Genomic DNA, 26454 nt, shown 5'->3' with positions numbered 1-26454 from the left:
TACTCAGAGGAGTAAATGCATAGCCTTTAAGTAGGTGTTTTGTTTTCACAGGTGGAATTTTTTTTTTTTTACTGAATTTTAGTTAAAATGGGAAATCATTCTTCTTTAGGATATGGTGTTTTTACTGAAGATAAAGCTTGTTAATACGCATAAAATTATTTTATGAGATAGTTACTTTCCATACATGCTCCAAAGGCTCTAATATTAATGAATAAAAACATGTTTATAATTGTGTTATTGTTTTCATTAGAATATATCGTTTGTTGGCTATAAAGAAAAAAATGGTATACTACTTAGAGGAAGCACTTTCTGAAGCTGTTAATAAGTTTCTTATATTTTCTTCTTGAGAAAATGTACATTTTAATTCAGCATTTAAATTTCACTCTATTTCTTATGATGCATAAACAGGGTTCTCTTCTGCCACAATATAAAACTTGACAGTAGTTTAACAATTCATGAACCAATTATATGTAATCTGATGCTACTTATTTCTTTTTATTCTTATTTCTTTTTCTTTTTTCTTAGATTTTATTTATTTATTTGACAGAGAGAGGGACAGCGAGAGAGCAAAACAAGCAGGGGGAGTAGGAGAAGGAGAAGCAGGCCTCCCGCTGAGCAAAGAGCCTGATATGCGGCTCAATCCCAGGACCCTGGGATCATGACCTAAGCCGAAGGCAGATGCTTAACGACTGAGCCACCCAGGCACCCCTCTTTTTTTAGTCTCTTCACATGAAAAATAGACAGGGATGACATTAAAGTTGAACACTGACCATGAAACAGAATTTCTCCTTGTAGATAATTGATATTAATGTAATAACATTAAAGAAAGCATTTTGATGATGCTTTATGGATTATGAAGTATTATTGTAACTGCTATTAAATGTCCAAAGACCTTTTGGGTAGAATAACTGTGGACTTTATTTCTTGATTCATATTAAATTTGTCTTAACCTAATTGGGAAAAAAAACAGTATTAAATTGTCACTTCCTCCAATGCATTTGGATCTTATAAGTGAACCAATATTTGTTTAAAAAATTAGGAGTAACTTCCTGTACCTCAGATCAGAGTTATTACTACTTCTCTTAGATTTTGCTCAGGAATTTGTAGTCTGATAGGTCTGGATTCTCTGGGAAATGGACTTGTCTGATAGCTATGAATTCTCTGGGAAAACTGTAACCACAGATACTGCCAGGTCCCTAAGTTTTCGAGGCTTTAGATATAGTATGCACAACTCACATAAAGTCTTTTGCTTTTGGTTGCTGGGGGTCAGGTAGGGCCAGGACAGTCTTTACCACTATTTGAAGGTAACTCCCACTCCTTCCAGGCTTGGGATACCCAAACACTTCTGGGGGTTGGACAACTCTTTAAACCTCAAATACAGGACAAAAAAGTACATTACATATTATATATATGGACAATATGGATATTACAGCAAATTCTCTCAAGGAATCAAAGCTAATGCTTCTGAAATTTAGGATGTCTAAAAAAAAAAAAGAAGAAGGAAAGGAAAGAAGAAAAAGAAGGAGAAAACAAAGCTGGTTCAAAATATAAATTATCAGTCCCTATCCTCGGGTGACTGTTTTGGGTGGTCCTGGACTGTCATTGAAAAGTCTGGTTTGCCCATAGGGAAAAGAATCTAGGATCTTCAGAATAAATAAAGCAATCACAGTAGAGTTGTAAGCATATTGTTTTGGGGTGTTGTTGACAAAATGGTACTGTTACAGCACAGAATACTCATATCTCCTAACATAAGCATATTTTTCTTCATTTGTGTATAGTACGCTGTGTAGACTAGGCTTAATTTACAGCTAGGCTTGGACGACTGATTATCTGTGGAGATGCCTGAGTACCTACCTGTCTTTGACTCTTGGCTACATTAAGGGGACTGATATTTATTAAATGCAGTTTTGAGTTTGAAGCTCCACTGGTAACAACCAAAATCAGTTTGTTTACTGATAGATTTCAGCTGGCATATTAGATAGGCTTACTTGGCCATATGACTTGAAGGTCATTAAAAGACTTCACTGGGAACTTCTGCCTTGAGCTCTCGGTTCAAAGATGAAGTGTGCCCTTGTGAGAGTAAGGATCTTAGAGAGCTTGCACTGGGATATCCCTTTGCCCCTTGGTGCTTACCTGCACTGTCTTTCTCTTACTATATTATACGTTTTGCCTTTAAGTAAAAAATATGACATGAGTATGTTCTATGAATCTTCTGAGTCCTTTCAAATATCTGAACTTGTGGAATCTTTGCATATACAAAAATATCATTATTGGAAGTTAGTGAGATATACCTAATAATAGCTTGATGTAATTGAATTACTGAGTTAATGATTGTCTAGTAAAACAGAGGTTTAGGCAAATACTTATTACTAGTAAGGAGAATACTAAAGACAAACTCAAATTTATACAGTTTTAAATCAGTAAAGAAGAGAAGTATGAGTAAGAAAGAGTATACAAAGGAAATATGATATATGTCGGACTCTTCTTCAGATGATCTTGCACAGAAGACCATTGTATAGTCATCAGCTTGCTATAAAGTTCTTCAGTAAACAGTCAACTTCCACGTGCCTTCAGCTTCTGGAGGCTCTCTGCAGAACCTCAGTTTAAAATCACTAGGGGTGTAACCTTCACCAATATTAAGGTTCCTTTTCATTTGTCCAGAGGGCTGGGAATGAAGACAGCCTTGCATAATTTAAATTCATGAATAAGTATTCCACTGAAAATGTTCCCATATCACTAGATTGACAACTTGGAATGTGCTAAGACCACAAAATCTAATCATATTTTAGCCTTTGTAAGTATTGTAGCTTTTCAACAGAATGCTTCAACCCATCTGCAAAATAAACACACTGTTTAAACTAGTACATATTCACAAACCATCGAGGGAGAAAACTGTATACAGTCCCTTTGGAGTAACTCAGAGGTTCTTTTGCAATTGTTTCAGTTAATGCCTCCACCTTTACAATTTGTCTTAATTGATTTAGTTACAAATGAAGCATGAACTGGCCACATCTGCTATCCTGGAAAAATGTTTCCCCAATAGTGTTTAATTTTGTGGCCAATTTGTCCCTACTGAAATGAATTCTTTCATTTGTTCCATCAGGATTTTAGCCAATGCCTGGTAGATATTTTATCTGGTACTCTCAGATAGCCATTTTGGTTTTGTCAGACATTATCTTCATGAATCTTACAACACAGTCATGAAATTTCTGAATTTCTTTTAAGAACTTCTTTTCTGGCCACATTTTGTGTATCTATAATTGAATACTTGAACTTCTTCATGGATTTGTTACTATCATAAATTATTTGTTTTATATGAAATGCTTTTGTTAGGATTTTTAGTCAGAGCAGTCTGCTTAGCATGATAATCTCTAAAATATTTCTATTGTATTTCTAAGTATTTTTATAGTATCTATAACTTTTACGGTACCTTTTTTTTTTTACAGTGAGCCTACCACAATGAGCAATGGTTCTTTGATATGTGCTATGCTGTTGAGTTAATACATCTAGATTATGGTGTATCATTTTTATATTTACACAAAAAAGAAAGATTTATGATAATCTAGGTACATATGATAATCAATATGTTTATGTGCTCTGTTCCAATCCATCTTCCTATTTCTGTGAAGTCTTTTATCCATAGGGATTCTGGGGCTAACATATTCCTTAGATAATTTTTTTAAATTATACATAGTGTAGGTATTTTCATGACTAGCAGCTATAATTTGATCATCTGTAGGGAACCATAGTACACTTTGTCTAGAAGTTAATCCTACCTATTAAAATTGTGGGTTTTGTGTCACAGAGAATAGTGTATCCTTCTAATAATAATCTCAAAGTACCAGTTGTGGGTTGGGGCATAAGATTGTTAAAGATTTTCACCATTTCTATGGTTTTATTAAACCAATTTATCTGATGTTCTCTTAATAGTGAGATTACTGGTGGACATAAAAACACCTATATCAATAAAAAAGAGGTATTGCTTCCCTTGGGAGTTCAGAGGAAGGACAAGGAGTTATTGGGTACCAGTGTTTGCCATGGAGTTAAGTCACTGGACAGACTTCAAGTAGTAGTCCTGAATTTTAGCAAATGTGGGACATTGGTTCTTTAAATGACACTTCTGTTTGAAGTATCTATAGGTTCCCTTATCTACAGGTTCCCAGATCATAGAGAATAGAGGCTTTTTTGGTTGTTTTACCTAAAGATCCACAACTATATTGATTTCTGGCTTATTTACTCTTTAAGTCTATCTAGAAATGTCTAATCACATATTGGATATTTTCTTTTTTTTGGATATTTTCTAAGTTAGTAATTTTACATTTTAACATTTTCTTCTGTTTGTCCCCTAATTCAGGTCTGAGCCCATTTACAAAAAGAAAAGGTATAGTTTTTCTTGTCAGGTGTTGAGTCTACCTCAGAATTGTTTGAAGATGTCATAAAGTCTATCTTTTTATTTAGTTTATAATTTTGCATCTTTGTTGAAAGAAAAGCTTTCAAAATTGCCTTATGTAATGCATTTTCTATTTTTTAAACTTTATAACACTAGGTTATTTAAATCTTCTGTTTTCTAATCTGCTGCTTTTAAACATTTTACTCCATGAGGCTAACAATTAATTGAGTTAATTGGTACATATCTATAGGGTACGACAATAAGCATCTAATAAAAATCCTGGATTCTACAGAAAATATTTTGCCTGTATCCCTGAAGTTCAGGAAAATCATTAATTATAGCTTTTAATTTGGCTCTAGACCAGGGTTTTAATTCAACTTCCATAGATCTGACTTGTGTTCTAGAAATATAAAATGTAATATTCTTTTCTAATGAAAACTCTAAGGACAGACTAGCTCATTTACAAAACCAGGTAAAGTTGCATAGAAAAAGGAATGAAAAGAGGGCTAGCTTTCAGATTATAAAGGCCTTGACAAAGACTACATTGGAATTTGAATTTTATTTAGCAAGCTCAGGATGCCAACTAAAAAAGTTTAGTATTGACTATTCAGTATTTTATCTCCTTATTTGTTTACAGCCCCTCTTAAATATTTTAATTCATTGAATATGTTCTATCAAAAGCCCCCCATAATAGTTCTTCTTATTCTAAGTTATCTATCTAATCATTTTCCTAAAGTTTGCAAGGAAATGAGAAGATTTAGGATTAAAATGTGACTTTTTAGAGGAAGCGCAAGTTCTCCCAGGAAGAGGTTGAGACTTTGACATAGATAAACCCCTGACACACAAGAGAGAGGGACCACTGTGATCAGTCAAGACTGTGTGCTTGTGAATGGCTGGAGCTCGTTTATTGCCTTGAGTCTGTTCCTACTTGGGTGATTATCAGAAGCAAGGGTTAACATTGACTGATTGGCTTGCAGATATCATGTTCATTGAGGGGAGCTGTTTTTGACTAAACAGGAGTAAAACAGGTTCTGATGGTTCCTGTTCCCATGGCCGTAGAACAATGAGTCTTTTCTTAAAGTCATGGACATATTTTTATTCTCACAATTTGGGAAATACTGGCCCAGACCAAACACAAAGTTCTATGAAGGGGTTATCTCCAGAACCTGACAAATTTCTCTCTCTGTGAAATACAAAACAGACTTTATTCTCCATCTGAGGGAAAAGATAAGCCAGGTATTTAGGAACATCTCTCCTTTCAAGAGATGGATGACAGGAGATTTCATCCTTCCTTGGTATGTCTAGTAGAAGCTGACAACTCAAGGCCCTCAGATGCCACAGATGGATCATACATAACTCAAGGGGTGAGACAAAGTGAGTAATATGTAATAAATGGGAAAATGTAGATTCTTCTAAAGAATTCAAATAAAATTTATGTTTAAAACACTCTGCTGGCAAACAAAATAGTACTTGTCTATGAGCTGGACTTACCTCTGGACAATAGCTACGTGAAAATAAAAATTTTGTTAGTGTTTTTCATACTAACGTATTCTATTACATTATCACTATTTAACCTTCCTGGGAAACACAGTTTAGCTTCCTTCTTTTTCTTTTTCTGAAAGTGTAGAACGAAGTTCCACCCACAGAGTGGCATCCATTTGTAAAGCTGGTGTTGGGAGAAAAGATTATTTTTATAGGCTCAAGTATGTCACATTAGTCTTGTGGTGAGATCAGGTTTGGGAATACAATTGTCTTCATAAGACAATGGTGTATATATATTAGTGTAATAATGAGGCATTTTAAAAAATAATTAAAATAACACAAAATGTTGGGTGCCTGGGTGGCTCAGTTGGTTGGGCAACTGCCTTCAGCTCAGGTCATGATCCCGGAGTCCCAGGATCAAGTTCTGCATCAGGCTCCCTGCTCAGCGGGGAGTCTGCTTCTCCCTCTGACCCTCCCCCCTCTCGTGCTCTCTCACTCTCTGTCTCAAATAAATAAATAAAATCTTTGAGAAAAAAAGAAATAAAATACACAAAATGTGGAAGATGTGAACATAGCTATGTCTCTGGTAACTGTAAGCAGTGTTATTATTGATCAGCAGAAATCTTGGATTTTAAAACTATTTTTCTTGGGACACTGGGGTGGCTCAGTAGGTTAAGCATCTGAATCTTGATCTCAGCTCAGGTCTTGATCTGAGGGTCGTGAGTTCAAACCCCACACTTGGCTCCATGCTGGGTATGAAGCCTACTTGAAAAGAAAAAATTTTAAAAAAATTAAAACTATTTTTCTCATTACAGGCTGTGAACCTATTCCTGTGCGCTATCTTGAGTGGAGCAACATAGAATCCATCATAGCCATCGCCTTTTCCTGCCTGGGCATACTTGTCACCTTGTTTGTTACCCTCATCTTTGTGCTATACCGAGACACACCAGTAGTCAAATCCTCCAGTCGGGAGCTCTGCTACATTATCCTAGCTGGAATCTTCCTTGGTTATGTGTGCCCTTTTACTCTCATTGCCAAACCTACCACCACATCCTGCTACCTCCAGCGCCTTCTGGTTGGCCTCTCCTCTGCCATGTGCTACTCTGCTTTAGTGACCAAAACCAACCGAATTGCACGTATCCTAGCTGGCAGCAAGAAGAAGATCTGCACCCGGAAGCCCAGGTTCATGAGCGCCTGGGCCCAGGTGATCATTGCCTCAATTCTGATTAGCGTGCAGCTAACCCTGGTGGTAACCTTGATCATCATGGAGCCCCCTATGCCCATCCTGTCCTACCCAAGTATCAAGGAAGTCTACCTTATCTGCAATACCAGCAACCTGGGTGTGGTGGCCCCTCTGGGCTACAATGGACTCCTCATCATGAGCTGTACCTATTATGCCTTCAAGACCCGCAATGTGCCCGCCAACTTCAATGAGGCCAAATATATTGCCTTCACCATGTACACCACCTGCATCATCTGGCTAGCTTTTGTGCCCATTTACTTTGGGAGCAACTACAAGATCATCACCACCTGCTTTGCAGTGAGCCTCAGTGTAACGGTGGCCCTGGGGTGCATGTTCACTCCCAAGATGTACATCATTATCGCCAAGCCTGAGAGGAATGTCCGCAGTGCCTTCACCACCTCTGACGTAGTCCGCATGCATGTTGGCGATGGCAAGCTGCCCTGCCGCTCCAACACTTTCCTCAACATTTTCCGAAGAAAGAAGCCAGGGGCAGGGAATGCCAAGTGAGTTATCTGACCAGCTTTACCTCCCCCTCTCTCTTTTCTCTTTGCTTCTATTTGACTAAATCATATTCTTCCATTTCCACAACAGTTTTCATTTCCTTTCTTAATCTTTTCTCCTTTTTTCCAAATTTCACATTCTCTTGCAGTAGGAATACTAAAAGTCTTCTTTGTTTTCATTCCTTGAAAAAGCAAGGAGCATGAAGCAACAACCAGTTGAGCATATCCTTATTCTTACCTAGAATCTTCAGCTTCTTTTCTGCTAATAATTTTTTCCTTTTACATGGGTCCTCACCTTTATGGAACATCAACACTTCTCTGAGGTCTGGGTTTGAGATGCAAACTCTAGTTCTAATTTCTAGTTTAGACTATGATTGAATAAAGTTTCTGAGTTATTTTTATCACTCTGGAGTCTCACCATTACTAATCATGGGTTGGAAGGAAGGAAATTCAGCACCTGGGGAAATTTGACTATTTCATAATTTGAGTGCAACTAGCAGGAAGTCTGTCCTGGAATAAGTTCCCTTAAGTGACTGTCCTACCATGCCCCTCTTATTTATTGAGCATTAATGGATATTGTAATGAAGATGTTCCATAATGCTACACATGAGCTGTGCTACTTCTACCGCAAGGTCACAACCAGAATGGTTTGCTTCTGAGCCATAAAGCATCAAAAGGAAATATGGAAGCTCTCGCAATGATTCTATATACACTTGTACCTAGAACTCCATAAGCATCTGTCCAAGAGCAGTGACTGATGAATAGTACACAGTGCTTGCTGCTGGGATAAGCTGGTGTGACTTTAACAATGCTTAACAACCCTCTTGCAGCCAGGCATTGTTGTACATTCTGATCATCTTCTTGTACATGGAACTTCTTTCCTTATAAGCCTGAGAATATCCCTTTCACTATTATGAATTTAGAAATCAATTTTATTTGAGATCCTGCTTTTAAGAGAGAAATCAGCTTGTTCTAAATTGGATTGGTTTTCTAGGAAGTACTGTTTAACCAATAAATTGCTCATCTATTAGCTATAATTTGTCAACACTCTCAGATTATTATGGTAGGAAATGTACTTCTAATTAATAGCCTGCAGCTTTCTTAGTATGATCTGTAGCTTCTACAAGATGTACCACACAGCAGAGCTGACCCACAGAGAGTATTTGAGGCTGACCTTCTATGGAACACAGCCACTTATTTACTTATTTTTCTCATTTATTCTTCTGTGGCTTCTCTTATAACTCTCTATGAGACTGTAATTTTAAAATAATAATAATCTCAGTGCCTATGTTTTTACCTTTTTTATTGCTGTTTTATGTGTTTCTGGTTTGTCTCCAAACTTACAAAAATCACAACAATCTAATATTTTTCTACAGCAACTAAAATCTAGCAGAGTTTTGCCAACTGGAGCAAAGGGGCTGAAAACTCTGGAGAGCACGTCACCCAATGAGTTTATTACCATTCTGGATGTGTAATTCCTACGTTTATGGTGCACTGAGGGTGTTCGGCAGTCTGCATATGTAGCTGTAAACACACAACAGCTGCCGTAATGAAGAGCTTCCAACTGATCTATCTGCTTGAATATTATTGTGAGGAGTTGCAAGTCTGACTACATCCTTGTAAGAGGCTGTTTCTGAGATACTTAGGAGGGATGACGTCGTGGGTCTGTTTTTGCAAAGTTTTCTGCAGTTTTTAAATTTAATCCAAAGGTCTGGGCACTTGCTTTACTTTTTCTGAAATGTAATTTAGGAGGAGTTTAACCAATAAATTGGGTGTTTGGGTTACTTACAGTTAGATGCCCAATTAAACATAATCCTACCCTAGAAGATCGATTGAATAGCATAATTGCCTTTGACATCTCTAATTTCTTTAGCTGAAGTAACTTAATGTATTCTGATAGGAAAATATTTAAGCTTAACCTAATATAAAGACAGTGGTAAAATTCTCTTTCTTGGGAATGGAAGAAATACAGAAATTCCTAGGCATTCATAATTAAGTAAATTATTTAGATCCAAATTACTTATCACTTCCTTTTAAGCAAAATGAGTTAACACTATGCAACTGAAAAATTAATATTATGTAAATGATGTGCTCCTTTTAAAAAATAGACATATTAATGACAAAATGTCAAACTAACACTTCTAGTTATTTTCTGGGTAAATAACCTCAATGAGTACCAATCTAATGGCACATGGAGCTGAAATGTGACAGTTCACCCCTATGGCCTTTTGCATGCAAAACTAAAAACAATTACAATCACAAAAAGGCATTAGATTGATGCAAGGAAGTAATTTTAAAACTGGGTTCCTAGGGGCACCTGGGTGGCTCAGTAGGTTAAGCCATCAACTCTTGGTTTTGGCTCAGATCCTGATCCCAGGGTCCTGAGATCGAGCCCTGCCCCTGTGCTCTATGCTCAACCTGGAGTCTGCCTGAGATTCTTTCCCCCTTCCTCTCCATCCTCCTTTGCCCCCCCCCCCACCGCTTGCACTCTCTCTCTCTTTCAAATAAATAAAATCTTAAAAAAAAAGAGCATAGGTTCCTAAATAAATAGAATATTATTATGTTCTTGCAATTGTTTCTTAAGCATTTGGATGTATGTTTCTACTGAGTGCAAAAGCTAAGTGACATACTAAATGGAATGATGCTCTGAGGAAATTTTCCTCTTGGTCTGCTAGAGAAACATTTTTTGTCCATAAGTAGAGGTCACTAAGCCTGCAGCATTCATGATTATGCCCTGGGTATGCCTTTTAATTTGTCTTTCTTCCTTTGATTATGAAAGGAAATATGATAGGGAACCGACAGACATCACAATCAAATAGAAATAACATGTTTTCTTTCATAGAAAGAACTCAGTCACTATTCTAATAAGCTTATAAATGAGAAAATCTGTCATTTTGAAATTATTTTTCCTGTAATCATACAATAAATGGCTTTAAAAGTATTGTAAAAAAATGAAAGTATTGTAACTATTCCCTTGTTTTTAGAGTAAATATCAGAAGATTTTATCTAAGTATTTGTCATAGAATTTTACTACTTGATAGTAACATTTACGGATGATCAACTGTTTGTTCATTCATTTATTCAATCAGTCATTATTTCAGCAGTAAGCTTAAAAGCACATAGGTCCTTAATGTGGTGCTAGGTAATACTCAGGATAAAAAAAAGATATAAGAAGCAGGCACTGACTGTACCAATCTCGTGATATAGTAAGGGAGACACACAACATATAAGTAGACTGGGTTAGGTGCCATAAAAACACAATATAACATTTTGAGTGTCAGGGAAGGAAGAGATTAGGTCCAGCTAATGGAGCAGTATCTGCTGGAGGATAGGACAAAATTTCTTAATAAAAGTGGCATTTGAACTTGGCCTGAAAGGATGTTTTTCAACAGGAGAAACTGCTATGATGAGACCATTTTGCATATCATGTAAATGAAAATTTAGAAATGTGAATGCATTTTCTGGCCACACTTTGGAATCTGGTATGAATGAAGTACATGGAGAGGTGTAGTGGTGGGCAAATTTGTCCTACAGAAAGAGGACAGATTATTGATAATAATTGATAATAATCAATGTTCTAAGAAGCAGCTTAGGTATTTTTTATATAAACTGCAAGGTGCATTAAAGATTTTTGTGATGTTTTATGGTCATGTGTAAGCTTTATGGGAAGAGATTGACTACCGAAAGACTAGTTAATAGAGTGCTACAATAACCGAAATGACAGTTTAAAAATAAGAGTTTTAAAATAGAAAGTCAAACCCCAGGTATGAATATGAAAAAGTTTTTTGAGCTTGATTCATTAGAGCTGGATTATTGGTTTGCAGAGAGGAAGGAAGAAATAAAAACTAGAATACAGCTCTCATGATTTGAGCCTGTGTGACTGGAAAAATACAGCGAGCATGAAGGTAGAATACAGATGTAGAACTGGGGTGATGTTGATGAGCTAGGTTTCAGACTTATCAACTGAAGATGCAGTAAAGGCATGCCAAATAGAGGCAGCCATAAGTTATTTAGAAATTTAAGTCAGGAGCTCAAAAGAAAGGTCTGAGCCAGAGCTCTAGATTTGAGGCTTAATTGTCAGAATGTTTAAAGTGGCCAAAAGAGTGGTTATGACATAAGAAAAGAAGAAAGTAGGAGGAAGAACATTAGGAACACTTGCACTTGAGAGAGAAGATAAATAAGGAAAACCTGAAGGCAATAAACACAAGGGAATCAAAAAGAATGGGGGAAACAGGAGGACTGCAGTATCTTGGAAACCAAGGAGGAGACTGTCTTAGCTTGGGTTGCCATAGTAAAATCCCCCAGACTGGGTGCTTAAACAACAGACATTTATTTTCTCACAGTTCTGGAGGCCAGAATTCCAAGATCAGAATGCCAGCATGGTTGATTTCTGGTGAGATCTCTCCTCTTGGGTTGCAGATGGCTGCCTTCTAGCTGTGTGCTCACATAACTTCTTCTCTGTGCAAGCATGGGGAGAGAGAGAGGGAAAGGGGAAGAGGAGGGAGAGAGAACTATCTGGTCTCGCTTTTTGTAAGAGCACCAAACCCAGATGAGGGCCCCACTCTCAGGACTTACTGTAACCCTAATTACTTCCCAAAGGCTCCACTTCCTAATGACATCACACTGGGGGTTAGAACTTCAATTTAGGAATTTGAGGGGAACAAAACCATTCAGTGTCTAACAGACTGTTCCAAGAAGATCAAGCTTGGGATCCTTGGGCTCCTCAAGCATGGAGACTATGGTTATCCTTGAGTGGCTTCAGTGGTGTGATGTGGGTAGAATTTCTATTGCAATGAGTTGAGTTTGGCATTAAAGGAACTTAAAATTCTAGATAGTATTTAAGGAGGGAGGAGTGACATAAGAGAGGAGATATTTAAGCTTGTTTGTATCTAAGAAAGGAGCCAACAGAGAAAGAAAAATTAAAAATAAAACAGATCAGGGGCACCTGGGTGGCTGTCAGTTAAGAGTCTGCTTTTGGCTCAGGTCATGATCCCAGGGTTGTGGGATCGAGTCCGGCACGGGCTCCCTGCTCAGCGGGGAGTCTGCTTCTCCCTCTGCCTGCCACTCCCCCTGCTTGGGCTCTCTCTCTGTCAAATAAGTAAATAAAATTGTAAAAAATATAAAATAAAATAAAAAGTAAAAAATAAATAAAAATAAAACAGATCATGTGGTTTATGCTGAGCCACCTGACCCAGACCTGTGCCATTACAATACAGTCATTCGCCATTTATTGACAACTCTGTGACCAGTGAAGCCTCAACTCTAAAGAACGTGTTGGTTATGTTCGATACTGGTTCTCACTTAGCTACATGTGCGTTGCTTGGTATTAAAAAAAAAAAAAAGATAAAAAAACCAGGCTGGAAATTTATAGGAATTTTAATTAATACCCAAAAATACAGCCCTTGTTAATGATTTTATCAGACCTCTGGACTTACCAATATTGAGTGTAGGATTTGAGAAGCGACATATGAAGGAAAGTCTGGAAAGTAACATGTGCTTTCCTGGAACGATTGGCAGAGCTAGAGGATTCATGGCTAATAAGTAGCAGTTGTTTGTAGAAGAAAGAAGAATGTTGTGGATCCAGAGACAGACTCAGTTGGGGCTAAAGCAGGTAGCTTTATTCAGCAGTGATTGAAAGGAGCTGGAAATCCTTGGATCTCTTCCTGACAGCCAGTCATAGTGCTTGAGCCTGCCAACATGAGGACATATTATTTGGTGTAAAGACTTATGCCCCCTGAAAAACCAAGCCAAAATGCCTTCACTTCCTGAAAGATGTAACATTTTGTCACCTGGAAGCACATTACCATAATTTAGAATGAAAATAGGTAAGTCGGTTATGTCTGTCACATGTGGAGAAGTTGCTGCTGGGAGGGACCAGCTGCACAGGCCATGGGCTTACGTGTGGGGAAGGGGTGCACAACAGGACAAAGAAGGATGGACACAACTTGTCCCCCATCAGGTGCAGCAAATTTGCAGTCACCATTGTTTTCTTGCTTTTTTTTTTTCTTGTTAATAATATGCTCGTTCTGCAAATAACACAGAAATAGCTCCTTTAATACTCATATTTTATGTTTTCAAGTTCTATACTGAGATCATAAGGTGCAGCTTATGTTACAGCTTCAAAGAGAACATAGTTCCTTTTGAATATAGGTCACCTTTTATATTTCTTTCAAATTCAAATAAACTTGCATGACTGATCCATATTCAAGTTCCTAAATGTAATATTTTATCCTCATATGTTAACAGTACATAGTTTTTAAACTGAATTCAGAATATTTTTTTTTAAAAGATTTATTTATTTATTTTACAGAGAGAGGTGAGGGGCAGAGGGAGAGAGAGAAACTTGAGCAGACTGTGCTAAAGGGGGAGCCCGACCCAGGGCTCGATCTCATGATCCTGAGATCATGACCCTGAGATCACAACCTGAGCTGAAACCAAGAGTTGGACACTTAACCGACTGTGCCACCCAGGGGCCCCTGAATTCAGAATATTCTATATGAATATCCATAATGGCCCAAGAGAGGTCCATATAACACAATTGTGCAAAGAAACTAAGGCTTGAAAAGCTCAAGCCATTTTTATAAGAGAAAGAAATGGGACTAAAATCATTGTGGGTTTGGTTTTTTTTTTTTTTTTTTTTTGGATAAAACCATCACTCTAATAGCTGTTTATGTCTGCTACCTCAATAATGTATATATTCATTCATGCATTCAATAAAATGAGTAAGACGTGTAGACTGCCCTGAAGAAGTTCATGATTTATTGGTATAACACACCATTACAATAAAATTGGGTGAGTGGGAATGATAGGAAATGATATAGTGTGGTGATTCAGGTAGATGTGTAAATTTAGAGTCAGAAGTTTATTGAATATATGCCCCACTCTATTTAACAGTCACCTGTTAAATGAAAGAAATTATTGGAAGACCCACTGGAGACCTTCAGGCTGAACCTGACCATGGATATTCTTAGATCATGAGAACAGAGCCTATAGACTCACTAATTAGAACCCTTAAGCTGCAAGTTATAGAAAGCAACTTAAGCTAGCCTAAGCAAATTTATTTTCCATTTGTATAAAATAAATGGGAAAATGTAGCACATAGTAAAATCTCAATAGCTGTTAGCTAGTGACACTGAAATTTTGAAAATAGGGGACGATGTATGGAAGTTTATATACTGGCATAAAACTCTGCATTACACCATCCTGTAAAGAGAGTTCTGAAAACTAGTGGTGTGCATCATCATTATCATTAGTTCATGATATCTATGCTGTGTAGAATGGAAGGCATGTATCTGCCGAAAGTGGAGACATGCAAGTGTGACTTAGTGTGAGATGTGTGGGGGGAAGGACACCCTGTTTGACATGGCTTGGCAATCTGTCCGTACTTGGCCACAGCTAAAGAAAGATGAGGTCATTTGCATTCCATCTGTTAGTGTCCAGCGTAAAGTGTTACCTACTCTAAAGGGAAGCAGATCATGTGAGCAACGTGTTTGTAAAGCTAGTTCAAGAGCAAAAACGTTAATAGCTTGCAGAATGAAGAACATAAGAAGAGGAAAGTACCAGTGGATTTGTAAGCTTCAGATCATGAGAAGAGAGCCTTAGGCTCCTTAACTAGAACTCTCTGGCTGCAAATTATAGGAGCCAACTTAAGCTAGTCTGAGCAAAAAGGGGTGGGCTATTTAACAGAAAGAATATAAGGACTACTTTCAGGTATCCCACAGTAACAAGATTTGGAATGCTTCTGGGCCATATGGGGGATTGGGCTCCTGAGGAGAAAGGTCTCAGTGTCACCTCCTGTCTCCTCCCTGCCTGCCTCCTTCATCTTCTCCTTATAGATCTGCTTTCTCCATGTCATGGGCCCTCATAGTCCATCCAAGGACAACCATCCCAGTGCTCCTGAGTTTACATGTTGTTATAGATCCAGCTACCCAAAGAGATTTCTTTCATTCTCTCTACCCATGTGGTTCTACATAACACAGAAACTGATTGGCTAAGCCTGGCTCATATGTCTATCTCAGTTTAAAGAGGTGAAGGACAATCATCTATCTATACAAAGCATGAGTGATTATTCCAAATTCAAGTAGGTATGCCAATGGAGGGGAAAGAAAACGTCATAGCTCTGACACAGCATTTATTATAAAGGTATGCAGTATAGAATCAAACAAATTTAAAAAAAAAGACCTGTCTTTACTACCTTTATAAAGAATCCTGGCTATAAAATGCTTCTCAGTTGCCTCAAGATGAACAAAGAGGAGGGGGAATGGTGTTTTGTTTTGTTAAAGGAAAATAGATCATTAGGACATTGTCTTCTGAATGAATTAAAATACATATAAATTACAGGCCAACAGTAAAATATTACTTATTATTAACATTGGTTAATAGAATAGAAGAAGAAAATGATATGACTATAATTGAATTTTGTTTCAAAAGGGTAAACGAAACCTCCTATAATTTAAGGCAACTTAACAATACCCTCTATGCAAATTTTCTTCAAGATAAATGAGGAGTCCACTGCAAACAAAATTAAGCCAAGTCCCTAGCAATTCTGCTAAATATATTGAAAATCAACTGCTTAAAAGAAATCAATAAGAAATATTTTCCTGGGATGCCTGGGTGGCTCAGTTGGTTAAGCGTCTGCCTTTGGCTCAGGTCATGATCCCAGGGTCCTGGGATTGAGTCCCCCATCAGCCTTGCTGCTCAGTGGGGAGCTTCTCCCTCTCCCTCTCCCTCTGCTGCTTGCCCTGCTTTTGCTCTCTCTGACAAGTATATAAAAGAAATATTTTCCTTTCCCTGATTTCCCAGCTATAAAAATATATAGTTACTTTGCTCCTAGTAAATTCTCTCAAACACTGTGGGAATTAATATCATTTTCCATTTTGCACTGCTTATGTTACTTGGCTTAGATGGCTATGGGATGGGGAGTGGGAAAGTGTTAACAAAAAAAATAAAGACATACATGATCAAAGTAAATAGAAGGATTTATGACCATAGGGCAGGGGTAGCAGTGAGGAAACAGAAGGGATGGATCTATGTCACTTGCCAGCTCTGTGACTTTAGCCATTGATTCTGTTAGTGCCTTATTGCAAGCTTTAGTATTTCAAGCCATTTTAGTAAAGTTTTCATAATTTCATAATTCAGTCCTTTGCTTAAAAAAAATATGGAGGGCTTACTCCTTTATAAACTGTGGACAATTTACTGGGGAAGACATATTGAATGGTCTATGACCCCACAGAATTTCGAATGGAGCAGAGGACACCAGCAAGAAAGATCCCAGAGAAATAATTAAGGCGCAAAATAAAAGTAAAAGTGAGGTTGCTCACAAAATTCCATTTTAAGACCAATAAAATAAATGGAGATATGCAGTCGCCTCAGGGTGGTTTGGCTCCAAAGCCTATAAAATTTGAACTGTTACCAGACTAAATGTATTATCACATCTATACGGTGATTGATCTATAAGAGCGGGGGTTGATCAGACACAAAAGCAGAGAAGAGCAGTCACTGAAACAAACATTAAAATGGTCATGGACCTCTGTGATGTGGAGATGGGTGAAGGGGTTGAAGACCCATGGGCTCTTTGAAAATTTAAGTCCAAATGACAAGATGACCCCTAGATTTAATAGGGTAAAACAAGCTATCTTAGCTTAATGCCATCAAATGTTTAATTATTAAAGCATATAAAGCTGTTCTCAGCCTTTCTGATCCAGAAATTCATACCTCATATGTTATTTACTACACATATATATTTCCTTTATTCCACAAGAAGAGTCCTAGTTTCCAAGGAAACAGGAGATGGTAGAATTAAAATGTCTCAGAGGTATATACTTATGTTATTCCACAGTAGCCATACAAGTGTCTTAGGATAACTGCTAATACTATCACAACCAATTAATTACTCAAAAAGAATTAAATACAGTAGTTCACATCTGATCTTTCCATCCCTCCCTTTTAAACTAGTTTCACTGTATCTACATTATCTGAGTATATAGCCATTACATACTATATGTTCTCCCATTTAACCCTCATTTAATCTTAGTTCTACAATTAAGGATGGGTTTAATACTTACCTCCAGTCTTCATGATGATGTCTTCCTAGTTATTTTGGTAGTCTGAAACCCATAAGCTTAGGCCAGAGTAGATTTTTCAGGGATTTACTCATGGGAACAGTCACTTAGTTTTTGCTTACTGAAAACAGTTCATCTACAGTTTTTATATCAAATGTCAGTTTTGCTGGCTATAAAATTCAGGGAGCACATTTTGTTTTCCTAAAGTATCTTCAATATGCCTTTCTAGTTACAGTTAACATAAAACTTTGCTGCCCAAAATTCTGATGATTATCTATTTTCCCTTATAAAACACCTGCTGTTTTTTTTCCTAGACATCCAAAATAAAATATTTCCATTTCCTATAAAGTCGAGTTGTTTTGCTAGAATGTGTCTTCATATTGGTTTTCCTCTGTCAGTATTTTCAATGTGTAGTTACAAATGTTTTCAATTTCAGGAAAATTTTCTTGAGCTATATATAATCTTCAGTATTCATTTCCTTTTTTTTTTTCTTCAAGCATTTCTAATATCTGTATATTGAAACTTTTTCGGCTAACTTCAATATTTACATTTTTCTCTCTAATCCTTTTTATCCTTTCATTTCATATTCTTTTTATTGAGCATAGTTACATAATTACATCAATATGCATAAATTTTAATGGCAGTTTGATACAATTTAGAAAATTGCATGATATACCCCTGTAACGCACATGCAATCAAGATATAGAGCATTGTCTTCACCCTAGAAATTCCCTCATTCTTTTCTAATCTGTTCCACTTTCCATTCATAGGCAACCACTACTGTAATTTCAATCCTCATAGATTAACTTGCCTGTTCTTGAATTTCATAAAAATGAAATCATACAGTAGGTTTCTTTTATGTCTCCATTCTTTCACACAACATGAGATTGGTCGGTGTTCTTGCATGGATCAACAGTTTATTCCTTTTAATTGCTGATTAATGTTATATTGCATGAATATACTAAAATGTGTTTAATCTAATGTGCTAATGGGCATTTAGTTTGTTTCCAACTGTCGCTATTACACATAAAGCTACAATCAACATACATGTACTAGTTCTTAGGAACATATATTTTCATTTTTTGTACGTATATGCCTAGAAATGGAATTGCTAGATGATAAGGCAGGTGTATTTTTAACTTATAAGAAACTGCCAAAGAGATTTTGCCATTTTATACTCCTACTAAGAATGTATGAAATCCATTTGGTGTTGATAATTTTTCACATTTTAGTCATTCTAATGGGTATGTAGTAGTAGTATTTAATTATAGTTTCAAATTGCATTTTCCTGATGACTAATGACCTCAAAATTCTTTTCATATACTTTTTTGGTCACTTATATGTCCTATTTTATGAAATATCTATCCAAATTCTTGCCCAATTTTGAAAATTTTTTTAAAATTAATTTATTTTTTATTGTTATGTTAATCACTATACATTACATCATTAGTTTTTGATTAGTGTTCCATGATTCATTGTTTGCATATAACACCCAGTGCTCCATTCAGTATGTGCCCTCTTTAATACCCATCACCAGGCTAACCCATCCCCCCACCGCCCTCCCCTCTAGAACCCTCAGTTTGTTTCTCAGAGTCCATAGTCTCTCATGGTTCGTCTCCCCCTCCAATTTCCCCCCCTTCATTTTTCCCTTCCTACTATCTTCTTCTTTTTTTTTCTTTAACATATAATGTATTATTTGTTTCAGAGGTACAGGTCTGTCATTCAACAGTCTTACACAATTCACAGCATTCACCATAGCACATACCCTCCCCAATGTCTATCAACCAGCCACCCCATCCCTCCCACCCCCCACCACTCCAGCAACCCTCAGTTTGTTTCCTGAGATTAAGAATTCCTCATATCAGTGAGATCATATGATACTTGTCTTTCTCTGATTGACTTATTTCACTCAGCATAATACCCTCTAGTTCCATCCGTGTTGTTGCAAATGGCAAGATTTCATTCCTTTTGAGAGCTGCATAATATTCCATTGTATATATATACCACTTCTTCTTTATCCATTCATCTGTCGATGGACATCTTGGCTCTTTCCATAGTTTGGCTGTTGTCTACATTGCTGCTATAAACATCGGTGTGCACGTACCCCTTCAGATCACTACATTTGTATCTTTGGGGTAAATACCCAGTAGTGCAATTGCTAGGTCATATGGTAGCTCTATTTTCAACTTTTTGAGGAATCTCCATACTGTTATCCAGAGTAGCTGCACCAGCTTGCATTCCCACCAACAGTGTAGGAGGGTTCCCCTTTCTCCGCATCCCCGCCAACATCTGTCGTTTCCTGACTTGTTCATTTTAGCCATTCTGACTTGTGTGAGGTGGTATCTCATTGAGGTTTTGATTTGGATTTCCCTGATGCCGAGCGATGTTGAGCACATTTTCATGTGTCTGTTGGCCATTTGGATGTCTTCTTTGGAAAAATATCTGTTCATGTGTTCTGCCCATTTCTTGATTGGATCATTTGTTCTTTGGGTATTGAGTTTGATAAGTTTATAGATTTTGGATACTAGCCCTTTATCTGATATGTCATTTGCAAATATCTTCTCCCATTCTGTCCATTGTCTTTTGGTTTTGTTGACTGTTTCTTTTGCTGTGCAAAAGCTTTTTATCTTGATGAAGCCCAATAGTTCATTTTTGCCCTTGCTTCCTTGCCTTTGGAAATGTTTCTAAGAAGTTGCTGGGGCTGAGGTTGAAGAGGTTGCTGCCTTTGTTCTCCTCAAGGATTTTGATGGACTCCTGCCTCACATTTAGGTCTTTCAACCATTTTGAGTCTATTTTTGTGTGTGGTGTAAGGAAATGGTCCAGTTTCATTCTTCTGCATGTGGCTGTCCAATTTTCCCAACACCATTTGTTGAAGAGACTGTCTTTTTTCCATTGGACATTCTTTCCTGCTTTGTCGAAGATGAGTTGACTGTAGAGTTGAGGGTCCATTTGTGGGCTCTCTATTCTGTTCCATTGATCTATGTGTCTGTTTTTGTGCCAGTACCATACTGTCTTGATGATGACAGCTTTGTAATAGAGCTTGAAGTCTGGAATTGTGATGCCACCAGCTTTGCTTTTCTTTTTCGACATTCCTCTGGCTATTCAGGGTCTTTTCTGGTTCCATACAAATTTTAGGATTATTTGTTCCATTTCTTTGAAAAAAGTGGATGGTATTTTGGTAGGGATTGCATTAAATGTGTAGATTACTCTAGGTAGCATTGACCTCTTCACAATATTTGTTCTTCCAATCCATGAGCATAGAACGTTTTTCCATTTCTTTGTGTCTTCCTCAATTTCTTTCATGAGTATTCTAAGTTTTCTGAGTACAGATTCTTTGCCTCTTTGGTTAGATTCATTCCTAGGTATCTTATGGTTTTGGGTGCAATTGTAAATGGGATCGACTCCTTAATTTCTCTTTCTTCTGTCTTGTTGTTGGTGTATAGGAATGCCACTGATTTCTGTGCATTGATTTTATATCCTGCCACTTTACTGAATTCCTGTATGAGTTCTAGCAGTTTTGGCATGGAGTCTTTTGGGTTTTCCACATAAAGTATCATATCATCTGCAAAGATTGAGAGTTTGATTTCTTCTTTGCTGATTTGGATGCCTTTTATTTCTTTTTGTTGTCTGATTGCTGTGGCTAGGACTTCTAGTACTATGTTGAATAGCAGTGGTGGTAGTGGACATCCCTGCCGTGTTCCTGACCTTAGGGGGAAAGCTCTCAGTTTTTCCCCATTGAGAATGATATTCGCTGTGGGTTTTTCATAGATGGCTTTTATGATATTGAGGTATGTACCCTCTATGCCTATACTCTGAAGGGTTTTGATCAAGACAGGATGCTGTACTTTGTCAAATGCTTTTTCTGCATCTCTTGAGAGGATCATATGGTTCTTGTTCTTTCTTTTATTAATGTCTTGTATCACATTGATTTGCGGATGTTGAATGAAACTTGCAGCCCAGGGATAAATCCCACTTGGTTGTGGTGAATAATCCTTTTAATGTACTGTTGGATCCTATTGGCTAGTATTTTGGTGAGAATTTTTGCATCCATGCTCATCAAGGATATTGGTCTGTAATTCTCCTTTTTGATGGGGTCTTTGTCTGGTTTTGGGATCAAGGTAATAGTGGCCTCAGAAAACGAGTTTGGAAGCTTTCCTTCCATTTCTAATTTTTGGAACAGTTTCAGAAGAATAGGTATTAATTCTTCTTTAAATGTTTGGTAGAATTCCCCTGGGAAGCCATCTGGCCCTGGGCTTTTGTTTGTTGGGAAATTTTTGATGACTACTTCAATTTCCTTAGTGGTTATAGGTCTGTTCAGGTTTTCTGTTTCTTCCTGGTTCAGTTTTGGTAGTTGATACATCTCTAGGAATGCATCCATTTCTTCCAGATTATCTAATTTGCTGGCATATAGTTGCTCATAATATGTTCCTATAATTGTTTGTATTTCTTTGGTGTTGGTTGTGATCTCTCCTCTTTCATTCATGATTTTATTTATTTGGGTCATTTCTCTTTTCTTTTTGATAAGTCTGGCCAGGGGTTTATCAATCTTATTAATTCTTTCAGAGAACCAGCTCCCTAGTTTCGTTGATCTGTTCTACTGTTCTTTTGGTTTGTATTTCATTGATTTCTGCTCTGATCTTTATTATTTCTCTTCTCCTGCTGCGTTTAGGCTTTATTTGCTGTTCTTTTCGCAGCTCCTTTAAGTGTAGGGTTAGGTTGTGTATTTGAGACTTTTCTTGTTTCTTGAGAAAGACTTGTATTGCTATATACTTTTCTCTTAGGACAGCCTTTGCTGCATCCCAAAGATTTTGAACAGTTGTGTTTTCATTTTCATTTGTTTCCATGAATTTTTTTAATTCTTCTTTAATTTCCTGGTTGACCCATTCATTCTTTAGTAGGATGCTCTTTAGCCTCCATGTATTTGAGTTCTATCCAAATTTCCTCTTGTGATTGAGTTCTAGTTTCAAAAAACTGTGGTCAGAAACTATGCAGGGAATGATCCCAATCTTTTGGTACTGGTTGAGACCTGATTTGTGATCTAGGATGTGATCTATTCTGGCGAGAATTCCATGGGCACTAGAGAAGAATGTGTATTCTGTTGCTTTGGGATGGAATGTTTGGATTATATCTGTGAAGTCCATTTGGTCCAGTGTGTCATTTAAAGTCTTTATTTCCTTGTTGATCTTTTGCTTAGATGATCTGTCCATTTCAGTGAGGGGGGTGTTAAAGTCCCCCACTATTATTGTATTGTTGATGTGTTTCTTTGATTTTGTTATTAATTGGCTTATATAATTGGCTGTTCCCATGTTAGGGGCATAGATATTTACAATTGTTAGATCTTCTTGTTGGATAGACCCTTTAAGTATGATATAGTGTCCTTCCTCATCTCTTATTATAGTCTTTGGTTTAAAATCTAATTTGTCTGATATAAATATTGCCACCCCAGCTTTCTTTTGGTGTCCATTAGCATGGTAAATGGTTTTCTACCCCCTCACTTTCAATCTGGAGGTGTCTTTGGGTCTAAAATGAGTCTCTTGCAGACAGCATATTGATGGGTCTTGTTTTTTATCCAATCTGATACCCTGTGTCTTTTGATTGGGGCATTTAGCCCATTTACATTCAGGGTAACTATTGAAAGATATGAATTTAGTGCCATTGTATTGCCTGTAAGGTGACTGTTACTGTATATTGTCTCTGTTCCTTTCTGGACTATGTTACTTTCAGGCTCTCTCTTTGCTTAGAGGACCCCTTTCAATGTTTCTGGTAGGGCTGGCTTCATGTTTGCAAATTCCTTTAGTTTTTGTTTGTCCTGGAAGCTTTTTATCTCTCCTTCTATTTTCAATGACCGCCTAGGTGGATAGTATTCTTAGCTGCATATTTTTCTCATTTAGTGCTCTGCATATATCATGCCAGTCCTTTCTGGCCTGCCAGGTCTCTGTGGATAGGTCTGTTGCCAATCTAATGTTTCTACCATTGTAGGTTACAGACCTCTTGTCCCGAGCTGCTTTCAGATTTTCTCTTTGTCTCTGAGACTCGTAAGTTTTACTATTAGATGTTGGGGTGTTGACCTATTTTTACTGATATTGAGGGGGGTTCTCTGTGCCTCCTGGATTTTGATGCCTGTTTCCTTCCCCAAATTAGGGAAGTTCTCTGCTATAATTTGCTCCAATATACCTTCTGCCCCTCTCTCTCTTTCTTCTTCTTCTGGGATCCCAATTCTTCTAATATTGTTTCATCTTATGGTATCACTTATCTCTCGAATTCTGCCCTCGTGATCCAGTAGTTATTTATCTCTCTTTTTCTCAGCTTTATTCTCCATCATTTGGTCTTCTATATCACTAATTCTGTCTTCTGCCTCATTTATCCTAGCAGTTAGAGGCTCCATTTTTGATTGGACCTCATTAATAGCCTTTTTGATTTCGACTTGGTTAGATTTTAGTTCTTTTATTTCTCCAGAAAGGGTTTCTGTAATAACTTCCATGCTTTTTTCAAGCCCAACTAGTATCTTTAAAATCGTCATTCTGAACTCTAGTTCTGACATTTTTTTTTTTTTTAAAGATTTTATTTATTTATTTGAGAGAGAGAGAGAGCGCAAGAGGGGGTAGGGTTAGAGGGAGAAGCAGACTCCCCGCCGAGCTGGGAGCCCGATGTGGGACTCGATCCCGGGACTCCGGGATCATGACCTGAGCCGAAGGCAGTCGCTTAACCAACTGAGCCACCCAGGCGCCCTCTAGTTCTGACATCTTACTAATGTCTGTATTGATTAGGTCCCTGGCAGTCAGTACTGCCTCTTGTTCTTTTTTTAAGGTGATTTTTTCCATCTTGTCATTTTGTCAAAAGGAGACTAGATGAATAAAAGAACAAAATGCTAACAGGGTAACAACAACCCCAGAAATACATACACTAAACAAATCAGAAGAGACCTGAAACCGGGGGAAAAGAAAGGGAAAGAAAGAAAAAAGAAAAAAAAAAATAAAGAGAGAAAGAAAAAGATTTAAAAAAAAAAAAAACAGAATATGATCAAATATGATCAGGCTGGTGCATAGATCAGTGCCACACACTAGATTTTGGGCTTATTTTGGTCTGTTAGAAGAAACTGCCTCCCAAAATTTTAAAGAAAGAAAAACCTATATATGTACAAAAATAAGGGTAAATATGATGAAGGGATGGAATATGACTGTACAGATGAAAATTATAAAAGATTTTATAAATGGAATTGATAAGATAAGAAGTTGGTTGAAAAAAGAAAGAAGAGGAATTAAAAAAAAAGGGAGAGAATGTGATCAGGCAGGAGACTAGAACAAAGCCATACATTAGAGATTTAGGGTATGTTTTGGTCTGTTAGAAGAAACTGTATCCCAAAATTTTAAAGAGAGAACAAGTTATATATATATACCAAAAATAAGGTTAACTACTATGAAGGGATAGAATATGACTCTAAAAATGAAAAATAAAAAAGATTTTTTAAAAAAGGGATTGATAAGATGTTGGTTGAAAAAGGGAAAAAGAAAATTTCAAAAAAATAAAATTAAATTAAAAAAATTAACTCGAAAGACTAAAGAATCAGAGGGAAAAAAGCCATGAATTCTATGTGCAGTATTCCCCTAGCGCTGGAGTTCTGTCATTCTGTTCTTGCTGATCTTGTGGGGGAGGGGCCTGTTGCCATGGTTCCCAAATGTCTTTGCTGGAGGCAGAATTGCCACACCCTTGCCAGTCCGGGCTAAGTAATCTGCTCGGGTTTGCTCTCGGGAGTTTTTATTACCTGCAAGCTTTCTGTACAGCTTTGGAGGCCGAGAGTGAAAATGGCAGCCTCCCAATCTCCGCCCCAGAGGAGCCAAGAACTCAGGGCCCCACTCCTCAGTGAGCCCTAGAGAAAAGCAGTCAATCACTCCCATATCCCCGGTCTCCGGCCGCACTCCGTGCTCACTGGCCTGTGACCGAGCGTTTCTATCTCTGGCACACGACGCCGTGGAGTCTCCAAACCCAGCAGATTCCTGTGGTGCACTCCCGTGCCACTCCTCCCAGGGGAGGAAGAGGAGTCTCCCTGGGTCTGCTGCTTGTTGGGTCCCTGCTGGAGGAGCTGTGGCCCGACTGTGCCACGGATCATGGTTTATGACAACCCCGAGCTGAGAGCCCACTCCTGGGCTCCATCTCTGCAGCCGGCTTCCCTGCTCCAATACCTGGGAGGTCTGCCGCACTCAGGCACCCCCGGTCTTTCTGTGACCCTGAGGGTCCTGAGACCACACTGTCCCAGCGAGTGTTCCACCCCCCGCTTAGCCACTGGAGCGACGTCCCTCAGCGGAGCAGACTTCTAAAAGTTCCGATTTTGTGCTCCACTGCTCTGTCACTTGCCAGTAGCAGCTGATGGAGGCTCCCTCCCCGCCGGGGTCTGTCTTCCCGAATATCCCCTCGGATTCACATCTCCGCACATCCTACCTTCCAGAAAGTGGTCACTTTTCTGTTCAGAGAGTTGCTGCTATTCTTTTCTTTGATCTCCTGTTGAGTTCGTAGGTGTTCAGAATGGTTTGATCCCTATCTAGCCAAATTCCTGGGACCAGACAAAATTTAGGTCTCCTACTCCTCCGCCATCTTGCTCCTACCCTTACCTATTTTTTACTGGGTCATTTGTATTTTATTATTGATTTTAGGGCTTCTTTTTACAATCTGGATATGAGATTTTGTCAGATACATGTATTGTAATATTTTCTCAATTTGTGACTTGACTTTTCATTTTCTTAGTGGTATCTTTTGATGAGTGGAAGTTTTTAATTTTGATGA

At 37.8% G+C, this 26454-nt stretch overlaps 1 protein-coding gene across 4 annotated transcripts in view; it reads left to right on the top strand.

Annotated features, from left to right (window-relative positions):
• The window catches only part of GRM1 (glutamate metabotropic receptor 1), a 410234-nt gene that overhangs the window by 360371 nt on the left and 23409 nt on the right, over nt 1-26454 (top strand). For all 4 annotated transcript variants that reach the window (XM_078054607.1, XM_078054608.1, XM_078054610.1 and 1 more), the window contains exon 8: nt 6688-7618. In XM_078054607.1, the coding sequence (XP_077910733.1) occupies nt 6688-7618 (931 nt within the window). The remainder of the gene's footprint in view (nt 1-6687; nt 7619-26454) is intronic.

This window comes from Halichoerus grypus, chromosome 9, assembly GCF_964656455.1.
Source record: "Halichoerus grypus chromosome 9, mHalGry1.hap1.1, whole genome shotgun sequence".
NCBI lineage: Eukaryota > Metazoa > Chordata > Mammalia > Carnivora > Phocidae > Halichoerus > Halichoerus grypus.
Note: the sequence above shows the minus strand (reverse complement) of the source record. Positions and strands in the feature narration are given on the sequence as shown.